A 15,269-nucleotide genomic window follows, 5' to 3' on the forward strand; every position below is an offset into this window, starting at 1 on the left:
CATGTTAGGATTATTCTCAACAAAAAACTCCCGTGATTAAGATAGAAATGATTGTGAAGGTTGTCAAATTGGAGCTGAAAGTAAAATAAAAACATTTAAAATATTTTAATATTCAATTCGAAAATTATTTATAGCTTACGGTCAATGTACAAAAGGCATATAGAGTCAAATTTTTGCTTTTGCTTTTTTTTTTTCAATAAATTCAAGATACAATCAAATTTATAAACTTTTGTTAATGAGACCTAATTCAATTAGTGAAATTAAAGTTGCGTGATTATGAGGTCATGATTTCAAACTTCATCAACGTGTGTGTATGTATATATATATAATATTATTATATTTTAATAGTAGTTGTTATTCTGTAGTTGTTGATTATTTATAATTATGTAATATTGATGATGAGTATATAATTATTATAGTTGTTGGTTATTGTTAGATGTAGATATTTGTATTAATAATTATAATTGATTTATTTAAAAAATAATAATATATAGTTTTCCTTTAAAACATTTATTATTCTTTTTACATTTTCTTTTTCGAAAAAAAATAAAAAAAATTATGCAAACACCTCCGCAGTGTGAAAGAGACTGATTTGAGTTCACGTTAGAACTTCCGACTTGTCTTGACTCGGAACATCAGGCTTCCACGTGGAGAAAATCGCGCCGCGTGTTCAAGATCCAACAGCTCATTGAAGCCGAGCCGCATTAATGGCCGACGCCCAATTAATTGGCTTAAATGCCCTTTCACTCCTCCTCCCAACCACCACCTCCTCCCCCTTCAAATCAACACCATCCCACCTTTTCAAATTCTCCCTCAATCCCCAAAAGCCCATCACTTGGATTTCCCAAACAATGGAGATCAAGAAATCTTCTTCAACCCGCTTGGTTTTGGCCGCGCTCCTCTGCCTGGCGGCGCTGGCGGGAGCGGACGATTCGATTGCAGGAAAGTGCTCCTCGGAGTTCACGAAGGTGACGCAGTGCCTGCCGTTCGTGACGGCGAAGGCAGCGGTGCCGACCAAGGAGTGCTGCGACTCGGTGACGGACTTGAAGGACACCAACCCGGCTTGCATTTGCTACATAATCCAGCAGATCCACAACGGCTCCAACGCGGCCGTGAAGAGCATGGGGGTGCAGGAGTCGCGCTTACTCCAGCTGCAGTCGGCTTGTAAGCTGGCTAATGCGAGTGTCAGTGAATGCCCCAGTAAGGCTTCCTCCTACTGCGTGTTTCTCTTGGTGTATTAGTGTGTGTGTGACGACTGTGTGTTTTTATTCACATGCAAATATGTGTATATGTATAGCATTCTGTGTTGTGTATTTGTGTGTATATACATGCAATTGTATATTACTTACTGTCAAAGTACTCATGCATACATAATATTTTACATTATTATTAAGTGGTAATTTTAAAATTGTCTCGAAAATGTAGCTTAACTTATAATAATTCTAATCTTATGCTAATATAATTATTAGCGACAAAAATTGTGTAACCAACACTGTGGGTAACACATTTATAGTAATAAATTTAGCGACAAAATAAATATATTTGTTGCTATTATATTGTCACTATACCTATGTTAAATTCTTTTACCACTAGTTATACAATATTTACTTAATTATTGTAGCTACTAAAATTATGAAAAATATTATAGTGATCAAATTAAAATAATTTTTTATACTACAATTTTAATACCATCACTTAATTTTCAGTGTTTTTTTCTTGGTAATTGTGTTACACTTTGCTTATTGAAAAGTAAAAGAAAATTTTAGAGAAAAAGGAAAATAGACCTAAAAGAAGGTGGGTAGGGCCATGGGTCTAACCATACCCGGATAATTTTTGGGTTTGGGTCTTAAGTTGTTCTAAATTGGGTAGGATTGGGTTACGTTCCAGTGAGTTTGATTGTATTTAGATTTGAATTGGGTCCAACCCTTTAAACTTTTACACTTTCTTTTCGTCCACATTAAATAATATTTAAAATTTGAGTTTTAGGACTTACCATGATAAAATTTTAAAAGAAAATTCCTTCATTTCAATCCTTATCCAAAATTATCAATTTTTGCGTAGTTAGATCACTTGGTAGAGTAAAAGACATAATGTTAATGTTTGTGCAAAATAATGTATACATTCTTATATGTTTGGTCCGACTATCTATCACATGAACACTTATCATATGATCGGTTATTTCACAAAACTATGCACCACGACATGTATATTACAACACGTGTATTATGATTGCATTTACAAATCTTACTTCCAATTATTTAAATTCCTATGCTTGTGCAGAGCTGCTCCACTTGCCTCCAAACTCCCCGGACGCAGCCATCTTCACCAACACCTCCACGGCCACGACCACAACCCCGGCCGCCACCCCAACCACATCGACCCCCACAACGGCTAGCAACGGATTATGGGACAAGCCTCAACTAGCGGGATATATAATCGTGGCCATAGTGATTTTCTTCCACGCGTTCCCGACGGGCACTTCATCTCCAATCGCGTTATGAAAGGTTCCATCGTCTTTGTTTTTCGTTGCCTAATTTTCCTAGTCTTTGATGGCTTGAACAATGAATTCAGCCCTGCATTTGTGTTCTTTTTGTTGAACTTGGAACTAAGTTGCATTTCATTTAGATGTAGTAGTTGTGGTATGTGTTATGGAGCTATTTAACTATAGCTACTTGCTTTCTTGGAGCTCTCCTTTCCCCCTTTCCTTCTCCATTTTCATCTCCAATGGTAAGAGCTCTCTATATGTCACAAGAAAGTGCAAATTTAAGACAAAAAAGAAAAAGTTATTTGAGTATGGTACTTTATGTATATATTAGGGTAAATTTACATCCACTTTTTTGATGTTTTTTATAATTATAAGTACCTAATTATTATTTGAAAAATTGCAAATTATTCCCTCATTGTAACAGGTCTAACAACAAGTCCATTTGTTAGCTTCCGCAGGTTTCCATCTATCTTTTCTAGTATGCTGATCAAAATGAATTTTTGGGTTATTAATTATAAATTTACATATCTCTTAGAATAAATATTTTTATGGATTGATATGTGTTATGGATTATTTTGTCTACTCCTCTTCAGACTTTTTCCTACATTTTTAAAACAAATTAGTAATGATATAGTAGTAATTTTCACTTCAGCATCTATGGAATACATAATTATTTTTAGTTTCGGGGATATATTTGTTTAATTTTTTAAACAATGGGGTATTTATAATTATGCTCAACTTCATTAGGGTGGTTGTAATTTTCCAAACTACTGGGTTGTGGGATCTAAATTTTTTGATAATCTTAAAACGCTGTCGGAGTGTTTGCAAAAATTTCTACTTTTAGAGAAGTTATTTTCCTAAAAAAAGTTGAAAGTTGTAGCAGAATTAAAAGTGGATAGTGTTTTTACAAAAATTGAAAAGCAGATAAAAGTTAAATTGGATAGTGTCTGGAGAAAAATCACTTTTAATATAAATTTAATTGATGAAAGACTGTTTTGTCCGTATATTGAAAAAGATACTATTTTTTTTTTTTTGTTTTGCTTATTACTGCACTTGTTGTTTGTCATTAATAATTATTTTTCCACAAAAGTTCATAAATCTTATTTTAATTAGTATTTCATATTTATGTTTCTACGAATTTTAAAAAATTATATTTAATTTAATAATGCTCTTATTAAGTAATATAATGTTCAATCGTACACAATAATTAAACTTACATGATTGTAAAAAATAAATATTTTATTAATTTATCAAATAATAATATATGAACGACGTAATATAATTAGATAATATAGCACATAAGATATAAAAATTTTGAAATGTTAAATATTTAAAAGTGTAAATTTAGTTATTGCTAAAATTTAAATTATTTGAAAATTTTGATATCAAATTTAAATATATAATTTTAAAAATAAATTAAAAAATAATAGAGTTGAATTAAAATTATTATAATAAGGGTAAAACAGTAAAAAATAAAGTTCTATTTATTTACAAAAAAAAAAAGCCAAAACAGCTAAAAACACTTTTAATTTTTGGTTTAAAAGCGTTTTTTCAGCCATTTCAAAAGCAGAAACAGGCATTCCAAATATTACAACAGTAATTTTAAGGAGGTAGAAGTTGAAAAGCCCTTTTTCAAGCGCACGCATATAATCCCTATATTTGATAATAATATTATGATTTCAAGCGCAAGCCAATTTGCAATAAACTCAAATTAAATTTGGGCCAATCCCTTTTCATGCTATAGAAAAGGGCCTCCAGCACATAGTACAAACACATTATGGGTATGTCAAATGAAAATGGCTCAAGTCCAAATTTCTCTGCCTCAATAAAGTTTTGTAATCATAAAGATTCCACGTATTTCTTAACACCAAATATTTTAAGGCAACTCGTGATTTATGCCCACAAGTTTGAAGGAGATTACACTTCACAAACTTTCAGACGATGGATTGTATTCTGAAAAGGAAAATCAGAGCATAATCGTCATGTTTGGAGAATTGAAATTTATACAATTTTCATTTGTGCATATTTTTTAATCACATAATTCCTTTTTACAAATTCAAAATTTGTGTAACAATTCTTTTTGTTAACTTTTAGAACAAATTAGTTAAAGTGGTTGCATCTAGTGCTAAATTCTAAAAACTAAATAGAAGAAAAAGAAATCTCTAAAATTTATGTGTGGAACTTGTTGATTAGTGCTACACAAGTATTTATTCCTTGGTTGACTATCATCCTCGATACAATTCCTCCTCAAACTCCCCATTCCCTACAACATCTGAAAGTTATAGGGATAATTACATTCTTCTCCCTTAAGATTTGGTGTTTTAGCACTCCCGATATTTGCTTTTATCTAACAAATAAGTTCATTCGTTAGACAAAATTCATCGAATTTGCTGATGTTAACAACAAAAAAAATCTATATTTACCCCCGATTGACTTATTACAGGTCAAATAAATCTTTTTGTGACCAAATTACCCTCATACGTTTTCACGCGTTAATGCATGTGAAGGGGTGTATTTCACCATTATAAGTGTACTTTAGTCCAAAAAATTAATTGACCTACAATAAATCAGTAATAAGCCAATTGATGGTAAATATCAATTTTCATTCAGTTTGTTTTGTTAATATCAACAAATTTAATGAATTTTGACTAATTGATGGACTTATTTATTAGACGGAAGCAAATTTCAGATATGCTAGATGTAATTTCCCCAATCAAAGAGGTTTACGTGTAATTATATCAAATTTGAGGAAAAAAGAATGTAATTATCCCAAAAATATAATAAATGGTGTGAACTACTAATCATTCAGTAAATAATTTCTTCCCTCAACTAGAAATAAGAGCATTAAAATACTTACAACTTCATAAAATATACCTACCATTATATACTTAGACATCAAAGAGAATGCATTGTTGTCAAAATAAGCCACAACACAATTAAATAATTACATATGTGTAATACCACAATTCAGAAATGTATGTATGCTATGACATCTAATAAATAATAATTCTAATCTTCTTACACATTTAACCATTGTTATATTCCTCATGCACGCGCATCAGTTTTAGATTTATAATGACTTGTACCAATGATTAGTCCTAATATTTTTACACCAATTATTCAAGATTTTAATCAGTCACAGAATTTCAAAAGTATAAATCATGTAGATACCTAAAAAATAAAAATAAAACAAAATCCATCACATCCCTACTCGTTTAAATTAAATGTTTCGAGTTGGTGATTACCTGAAGTTTCTTCGACTTCCCTCTATGGCTCTATCTCTTTCCTACCACGACTTAATTCAAATTTAGCAATTTCAGACGTAGAATATAATGAGTTTATAGTAATTGAAGGTTGTGTTTTGTTTATTCGAGGCGTGCACAAGAAAATAGGCGTTACAGTTTGAATAAGACATGTTTACATATTTTTTGAATGGTATATGATTATCAATATGCTTGATTGGTTGAATTCTATCAAACGTCTTCCTGCAAATTTGTATCTTTTGAGCTATCGGTTATTGGAATACCCATGACAACACTTTATATATTGATTTTTCAATGGGCGGACATTGTCCAGATCCAAACCAATTGAAATAAATTTTTTGGGTATGGATAGAGTTTAAACCCTAAAATATTTGCTGGTCTGATTATTGAATGGGTAAAATTGAGTACTAAAAAAATCATATTTATTTGTTAATTTAAAATCATTGAATTTGCAATTTTTTTTGATAAATCAATCAATACCATTTAAAATTCTAAATTTTTTTACATAGTTTATTAATTTTTGTTTAGTATTGATATTTTGAAAAAAATTGCTAGAGTTTTTCATTTTTATTTTCAGAGTGATAATCCCAAATTAAGTTTCTGATAAGATTAATTTGACAGTAGAGTGATAGTTTTTTTACAAAAAAAATACATAAGAAAATTAAATTGGTTAAACTCTTGATTAATATATTAAACTGATCAATATATTTGAATTTGAATTGTAAAAGACTCATGAAATGAGAGTTAAACACAATTTCAAATCAACAAAAAAAATCATTTTTAAAATCTGATTTCATACTTTTTCAATTTTCGTCCTATCTCAATATGTACTAAAGCACATTCAATATGTGCACGTAATTTATTTTTTTTATAATTATTTAATTAAGTAAAATCTAAGAAAAATTAAATGAATATTTGACCAAAATTTATGCAATAAATTAAATTCGAATTGTCATGAATAAAAATAATTGATATAAGTAATTAATTACAGAAATTATTGTTTATGGAAGAGAAAAGTATAAGTAACAGTATTTTAGTAGCAATCAATTTCACATGATTAGAGTATAGCTTAAATTTCATTGTTTTTTTAAAATATTTTTTAGAACTCTTCTACTAAAAAAAAATTAAATAAATTATTCAATTGCAGAACCAATATTAATATATTCTAATTATGAAAATATTTTCACAAGATAATTGCTTTAAGATAAAAAGGTTTTACTATAAAATTGTATTTCTATAAAAATAAATAAATAAAATTACAAGCTATTTAAATTTTAACATATAAAAATAAATAAAATAACAGATATTTTTTTCTTGAGGTAAATTGATAGATAATTTACAATTAAGGTAATGATGAAAAGAGAGAAATATAATCAACATGAAAATATATTTAAATTCCTTCACTAGCTAAATTTACCTACAAAAATGAGTGAATTTTTGGGATATTATAATCAATTGTACACTTACCTAAACTTAAATAAAAATTACTTTTCTTAATTGGTAAAAATATATTAATTTTTTAAGTATTATTTGACGTCAAAATAAAATTTAAATTGTATTACTAATCAATTATCCAAAAAAGTATACTGAAACTTTTGGATGAAAATAAATAATTATATTTATATATATTTTTTCATGTGGCGGAATAAAAATAAAAAAGATCGTTCAAGTATGCATATACAACGCTTACTTGGATAGTCTTTATATTCATGTTTTATTATTACTAATTGTTATGACACGCTATCTTTATGTGTATATCATAAATATTTTTTAATGCTTTAAATATATTATAAATAAAAAAAATTAAATAAAGCAATACGTCACATTAAAAAAAATTCTACTTAAGGGTATTATCATCACAATAAAAAGTGGGTACAATGGTGTTACAGATCGCTATCAGATGCAAAATGTATGTGTTCTTTTTATACTAGCTGTTGTGGCACGATGTTCTGCATGTATATAATAAATATTTTTTTATACTTTAAAAATATTATAAATAAGAGCAAAATATACAAATCGATACATCATTTTATTAGTTAATGTATAATTTGGAAAGTTGAATAAGTTAGTTATCTTATTACTTGAGCGACATTTTTGACTTTATAAAAAATTAGTGTGCCGTGTCAGTATATAGCCCATTTCTTTTTTATATTAGTATAAATTAGTATTGATATATATACATATATTCATTAATATTTCATTAGAAGTTAATTCAAACAAATTAAGTGAAATATAATGTAATCATTAAATTAAATTAAATTAAAAAAGTATGAAATTACGAATAAATATTAAAAACTGCACCCTGAAAATAAAAAGAGAAAACCCTTTAATACTTACTCGCGCAGCTGTGCCTCCCTCTACTTTCTCTCTCTATAATTTGCCTTTCGATTCTCTCTCTTGGGGCCAAACCCTTGGAGCTTAGCGGAAGATATTCTCAAATTTTTCCATTTTTTCCCCTCTGAATTTCTCCATGTCTCAGGTAATTCGAATTTATTGTTTGCGTAATCGGTTTATTCCCCTGAATTTTATTGGATTCAGATTGCATTTTATGGCCATTTATGCGGCTCGATTTTGGCGATTTTCGCCACTGAATGATTCTGAAATGATTAGGAGTTATGTGCTTTTCGAATAAAAAATTTATGTGTTTCTGCTGTGTGTTGATAAATTCAATAGTAAGATCCATGTAGTGAAAATCGTCATTGTTATTAACTTCTGCTGGAATTATTTTTTTGTTAATTTTAGGTTGATAGCAGAAATTCTTCAGCTACTAAACGTGCGAGAACGGATGGTATGTTTTTCATCACCTTTATTTGAAGTGGTTTTATTTTTGTGTCATACATGAAGCTGTTGTTGTGCAAATTATTTTTTTTATTTTTTATTTTTTTCTGTTAATCATATAATGTGTACATTTCTCGTTCAAGTAGAGAGTAAATGTATATGGCTGTGCGCATTTATTGTGTCAACTGCTGACAGAATACCCTGATAATAGATGTTATCTTTTGAAAGATGAAATGCATTTATTGGGTTAAAAAACCAATCCAGGATTGTCTATTTAATTTGGTGGATAGCAGGTTTAGAAACATGGCTAGGAAGTACTATGCAAGGAGCACGTTGGACGCTCAAAATCAAGTTTTCTAGCACAGTAAATGAGTGAAAAGTGGTTGGAATTTGTTCGTGACTAATCTGGCATGTAATATGCTTATTCTGACACTTGGATCATGCATACGTGAAAATATTGAATATTATGCAAAAGTAACATTTTGACTGGTGTGTGACAGTTGTTCACAACTTGTCAACACACCATAAATATGATCATATGTACAACATTACGTTACTGGGCAATTCAACGTTTTAAGTTTTTTTTTTTCTGTGTATAGTTGTTTGGGTCACGAGGCCCAAACTTTTTTGCTTGTTTATCAAACATGTTAAATATGTTTGGACAGGATAGAGATGCTGGTTCGTGTCTAACATTACTTTCATATGGAATCATGACACATCATTCCTTGATATGAATATTCTCCTTTGAAAAACTTGCATATGGAATCATGACACATCATTCTTGTGTTTGTGTTGGAAAATGAATTCACCATTCGGTTTACAGGCAAAGTAATTTCTTATAATCGATGATGATCTTGTATGATGGACCTTCACACATGTAGTTTCCCAGTGGCTAATATCTTGTTCTGTTATTTTCTGTGTTAGTTAAATGATATTTAGATTGGTCTGCACTATAAAAAGTTGCTTTGGTTCTTAATGGTATTTAAGTTTTACTTTAGATACATTGAATAATGACATGATGTTCAAATTGACTAAGTTATGGGAAAGCTCTTAACAGTGATATCAAATTTATCTGCCCCTCCTCTGTAATGTTTGATTGTTTTCTGCGATATATCAGTTCCTGTGACCATTGTTTCTGTCATTTATTTGAGCCTGTTGGGTTTGTAGGTGGTCGTAGGGAAGACGACTGGACCTGTCCTAGCTGTGGAAATGTCAATTTCTCATTTAGAACAACTTGTAATATGCGCAACTGCACTCAGCCTAGGCCTGCTGATCACACCTCTGTAAGAGTTCAAAATATTTAATCATGAGTTTCTGAGAGTTAGCAAGATAAAAAGCTGGCTGTATTCTTTTTCATGAAAATAAGGGGGCGTTTGCAGAAATTTTGGCTTATAAAAAAAGTGAAAAGTTGTAGAGGAGTTGATAGTTTTAGTTGTAGTAAAAGTTGGGAGTGTTTGGAATTAGTATAGGAAAGTTAAAAATAATTAAGTTTTGAGTGTTTGGAAAAAAAGTTGTGGAAAAATCACTTGTTCGTACATTTATTTTGATGCCCACCTCTTAATTAAAAGAAAAAAAAATTTGATGAGGACAAAAATGTCCAAAAACAGCTTCAAAAAAAGTACAGAAATGCCATTAAGCAGTAAAAGCTGGTCCCTTGCTTCTTTCAGCTTATGGCTGAAAACAGCTTAAATTCAGAACAGCAAAAGCAAAAGTCATTTTTCCAAACACATAATTTGAGCTTATTTTTAGTTAAAAGCCCATAATCACTTAAAAAAGGCTCTCCCAAACACCCACTAAGATCAAGAAATTTTAGCTGGGCAATTTTTTGTTACATTATATGCGTTCTGTACTCTATAGGAAGATGTACAGCTGATATTTCCTTTATCGTTTCAAGACTATGAATATTGTCTTGACCTTTGGTTGTTTACTAACTTGAATGACATGTCTATTTCAGAAATCTACAGTCAGACCAATGCAAACACCTCATGGCTACTCATCTGTAGCTCCCTATGTTGGCGCTGGTGCACCCTCCTCAATGTACATGGATATACCTCCTTATGCCTCTTCTTTGTTGAATGGACCGTCTATTCCTCCATATGATATGCCTTTTGCTGGGGGCTCGGCATATCATTACAACTATGGAAATCATCTCTCTGGAGGTAGCCCATACCGGCCCTTGCATTTGGCTGGTCACCCTCCTTATACAAGTGGATCAATGATTGGAAATGGTATTTCTCTTAGTATTTTGTTGGGCACCAATTTAAATATTATAACAACTCAAGTAGTTTCTTAAAATTCATGCTCATTGGTAACTTCCATCTTTAAGATGGTCTCTCCTTTTATATGGCATCTTCAGTTATTGTTATCTTTTAAGCTGATTGGATGTCCCTCGTATGTTTTCCACCTTGTAGGTGGGATGTATGGTGTGCCCCCTCTCATGGATCGCTATGGTCTTGGTTTGCCAATGAGCCCTACCATTGTAAGCTTAAATGTCAAATGTTATGAAGTTACTGTTTACCCTTAGCTCATTCATATGTGTATCTGGTGATCTTTATTGGTAGCTAACATCCTGATCTTGAATTGATGATGGTAAAAACAATAAGTAGTTTTTATGTTCTCATAACCTGTTTGTTCCTAAAAGATTTCACCTCTGTTGTTTCCAGATTATAGAGAAGAATATGTTTCTTTTGCTTACTTGAGAAATGAGTCATTTTATATGTGTGATTCTTTGCTTGATTATAATGGGGTTGTACAAACTGCAGGGTTTGAGACCTGGATTTTTCCCCGAGGATAAATCTCAGAAGAAAGCAGCTGGTATGTGATTCCTTGTGCATCCCTAATCTTATTTCTGACCTGAAGTAGTGTGTTTTATGATTTATCAGTTGTTTTGTATTTTGATAGATGGTACTCGGGGCAATGATTGGTCATGTCCCAAATGCGGCAATGTCAATTTTTCATTTAGAACAGTTTGCAACATGAGGAAGTGTAATACACCTAAGCCTGGACCTCAGGTTTGGATTTCTACCTTTTGGTGTTCTGCAGCTTATTTTTAGATGGTCTCATCATGAACTGTTTGCTATTATATTGGGCCTACTGATGCCAGCATATGTAGTCTTTAGATGCATGTTGAACTGAGTCTATATGTTGGTTTTGCAAGTTTTCTTGACTTCGAACTCTTTAGTCTGAAAGTATATATTCTGAATTGTTTTTATGCTCAATGCAGGGTGCCAAATCAGGCAAGAACTCGTGTAAGTATTATTTACGACTCTTAGTTTTTTTGTCATACCATCAAGCGTTGATTCACACTACTTATGAAATTGTGATTTATAACCAGACATGCCAGAGGGAAGCTGGAAGTGTGATAAATGCAACAACATAAACTATCCTTTCAGGACCAAGTGTAATAGACAGAATTGCGGTGCTGATAAACCTTCTGAGACAAAAAAGTCTCCACAAGAACCAGCTGATGAAAATGATCAGGTCTGTTGTGTGATATTGTTTTGTTTGTCACTTTACTTAAAATTGTTTATTTCTTGTGGTCTTCTGTATTCATGTAACAAAAAGAATTCAGTAAATACCCACAGCTCCAATATGTGTAAGGATTTACATTTCGTGGAAGCATTTCCTGACACTGCTATTCTTTTCTGCCTTTGAGTCTTGAAGTGTTTGCTTGTGCATTTTCTTTTACTTAATTTTCTCTGCTTTCTGTAATCTATTAATTCCCATTGTCTAATGTTCCAGTGAGTATTAGGCATGTTTGAGAAGGTCCAGGGTGTCGTCCAGCATTGCTCAGTCTTGGTGTCTGAAAGTCAGTCATGTCATCATCCTGTTGCAGCGGTTGTCGAGTTACTCTACCTTCCTAGTTGTTGTATTAACTCTAGTGGTTCTTGTGGTCTTTATCCTTATAAAGTTGCATCATGTGTCTGCCAGATTATTCTTGCTAGAATTTGAATTGGTTCTGATTTCTATTTCTAGGATTATGTATTTCCCTATCTCATATTCTAGTGGTGCAATAATTCGCATATGGAGCTATATTCATTTAATCTTCATTTTGGTTTAATTCTCTTTGCTCTTCAAGAGCCTTGTTTCATGGGTCTCTGAAGTCTTCAGATTTCTAAAGCATGCATTTTCTATGTCGGTTGATCGGTTGCAGCAGTAGTAGAAATTGTTGTGACCTGCTGCATAGTTTATAACAATCTTTGGTGTGGAAGTTCTATATTTAGGATCTTCTGGTGGCTTTTTTGAGTTGTTTCCTCAAATCTTGGTTTTGAAATGGTTGTGTTTTTTAGGATCACTACAAGATTCAGATGGTAGTCTCTATTTCTTACTTATATTTTGATGGTGAAAAAGTGCGAAAGTTGTTAGATATCGAGTCTGAGACAAGATGTTAGTGCCAACATCTTACATTGAAAGTTTATTTGCATGTCACTATGATGGAAACTGGGGCATTATTTTATCTGAGTTTGGGGCTTTGCTTGGTAATCATGTGTCTTTGCGTCAGTTGACGTGTTTACTAATTTAGGTGACTTAGCAATATATCTTGAGGTCATGGCATATGGATGTTGAGATTACTGTTAGTCAGAACATGCCACAATCACTATGAATGGCTTATTTGAGTGTGCTCATGCATTGGTTGGTCATTTCCCCCCTCTAGATTGCACCTTCAACATTTTTGGACTTGAAAACTTTCTAATAGTGCCAAGATATTTTTTGTTTACTGAAGTTCTCATTTTAGGGGCATTCATGTCCAGTAAGTATGTGTATAAACGAAGGTAGTTACTAATTTAATGTTCGTAGATGATCGAAATGCATTAAACATATAGAATTGCTATCTGTGCGAAGAAAAGGTCATTAGAACAATGGTCTTATAATAATTGGTGTTGTATTGTGCATGTTGCTGATGCATGTTTACTTCCTTTTAGTACCTTTGCCTGCTGATATCCCTAGGCATGCAAAATTTCCAGGATTGGATTTTCTGCTGCAAATTATATTGCATGTCCTATTGCAGTTAACTAGAGTTGGCGGATGGGTGGGTTGGGTTTAAATGAATTGGGTCGTCTAATATTGGTTCAAATGTATAGATAAAAAATGAATCGGATTGGAAATTTGTTTGTTTGGGTGATTGTGTTCCATACGAAAAGAATCCAATATGGGTATGCTAGTTATTAACAAGTTATGTGAGTAGTTATGATGTTAAATATTATATGAATTATTATACCTATATAATTAATGTTTGCAAATATTGCACCGGCCGCGCAGAAGCAACAAGTTTGTTAAATGTGTGGTGAACTGACTCAATTGAACTTTTTTGACCGGAAATTTTGAGTTTGTATTCAATTTAATTTTGATTTACCATACCAAATACTGAAATGTTTACGAAATTGTTATGTACATATTTTTATATGTTGCCTAATATCATATTATTTATGGTGTTTTGCCTACGGAGAAAATAAAATAATCAATAATATAATTATGATTTATAATATTTAAGTAACTATTTACTATTTTTAATAAAAATTTTGAATTTCTGAAATAGCAAACTAAGCACCCCAAAAGTATTTAGTTGCTGCCAAAGTTTAACTGAATTGGGTTCAGCATTTGGCATGGTAATCTGGCATAATAATTTTTTTTATTTATATCTTGGTTGGCTTTTGTTGAATGAACACCCTAAGGAGTAATAATGACGATTAGGGTAAAGGAGTAAAGAACATTTTCGTCTTTATAATTTTGGTTTGAATTCATTTTGGTTATTTATCTTTGACAATATTATTTTTGGTCTTTTATCTATCAATTTTCTATAAATTTGGTCATTTAGTCTAATTTGACTCTTTTGTCCTTTTGATAATAAAGGCTAATAGTCTTTTCTAATGTTCTAATTTTAATATAAATGAATATTTTTTTTCAATAAATCTAGACTCGTATTTTATTCTAGGCGAGCATTAGTTATAAAATGCAAAATGAATGGATATGTATGGACTAAAATTGCTTTTGAAAAGTTATGTAAGGGTAAAATTGTTCGAAATTAGTTGAAGGGACTAAAATTGGGTAATTTTGAAAGTTACCGGATTAAAACTAAAACGGATAAATTTAAAGAACTATAATTAATAGCAAACAAAATTAAAAGACTAAATAAATAATTTTTTCTAGGGTGTAAATTACAACAACCTTTCCAACTTTCTTGACGTTTAGTATAACTATGAATATCCTTTCGTTGTTTAAAAAATTGCGAATACTTCTTTGACATTAATGATCGTTTAACATTATCCTATTTCGTTAGTCTTTGTTAGGTTTTCATCTATTTTTTGTGTTGAATTAACAAAAAAAAAAATTCTTGTGGATTAGGAATTATAATTTTATTTATTTATTTAATTTTTTTATTTTTTATTGATAAAGTGGATATTTTTTTTATAATTTTTTCATCCATTCCGTTCAATTTGTTTATAAATTTGTAATTTGTGTTTTTAAAAAAATATAGTAAGGATATTGTTAATAATTTTATATTTTTATTTAAAGATTATATAATTTTATCAAATATAAGAATATATTTATTATTTTTTAAACAATAAAGGGTTTTTGTAATTAAGCAAAACTTCACAAACGTAGTTATAATTTACCTTTATAATGAACAGAAGTTCGGGCAATTTTAATTTCTGTTTATCACACATATGTCAAAGGGATAAATCTGAAGAGAAGATGGCAGAGTGTCCAATGGTGGAGTCAGCTAGAATGGCTAAGATCGAATG

General features: G+C 30.8%; 2 protein-coding genes across 4 annotated transcripts; both read left to right on the forward strand.

Annotated features, from left to right (window-relative positions):
- The first annotated feature begins 742 nt into the window (after positions 1-742).
- LTPG1 (glycosylphosphatidylinositol-anchored lipid protein transfer 1) lies at positions 743-2,685 on the forward strand. Its single transcript, XM_011088500.3, has 2 exons — positions 743-1,200; positions 2,281-2,685. Exons 1-2 carry the CDS (start codon positions 852-854, stop codon positions 2,499-2,501), a joined length of 570 nt encoding a protein of 189 aa, XP_011086802.2. The 5' UTR covers positions 743-851; the 3' UTR covers positions 2,502-2,685.
- A 5,386-nt stretch (positions 2,686-8,071) lies between these two features.
- Positions 8,072-12,586, forward strand: LOC105168426 (ranBP2-type zinc finger protein At1g67325). 3 transcript variants are annotated; one of them, XM_011088501.3, is made up of 10 exons: positions 8,072-8,227; positions 8,491-8,536; positions 9,694-9,809; positions 10,481-10,754; positions 10,938-11,005; positions 11,289-11,340; positions 11,428-11,537; positions 11,750-11,774; positions 11,861-12,006; positions 12,268-12,586. In XM_011088501.3, exons 1-10 carry the CDS (start codon positions 8,219-8,221, stop codon positions 12,268-12,270), a joined length of 849 nt encoding a protein of 282 aa, XP_011086803.1. In that variant the 5' UTR covers positions 8,072-8,218; the 3' UTR covers positions 12,271-12,586. The 3 variants fall into 3 exon arrangements, with proteins under 3 accessions (XP_011086803.1, XP_088740007.1, XP_088740008.1); XM_088883881.1 differs by lacking the exon at positions 12,268-12,586 and having other exon boundaries at positions 11,861-12,213; XM_088883882.1 differs by lacking the exons at positions 9,694-9,809; positions 12,268-12,586 and having other exon boundaries at positions 11,861-12,213.
- The last annotated feature ends 2,683 nt before the right edge of the window (positions 12,587-15,269 follow it).

Source organism: Sesamum indicum, linkage group LG8 (assembly GCF_026168435.1).
Source record: "Sesamum indicum cultivar Baizhima isolate 11 linkage group LG8, ASM2616843v1, whole genome shotgun sequence".
Taxonomy (NCBI): Eukaryota; Viridiplantae; Streptophyta; class Magnoliopsida; order Lamiales; family Pedaliaceae; genus Sesamum; species Sesamum indicum.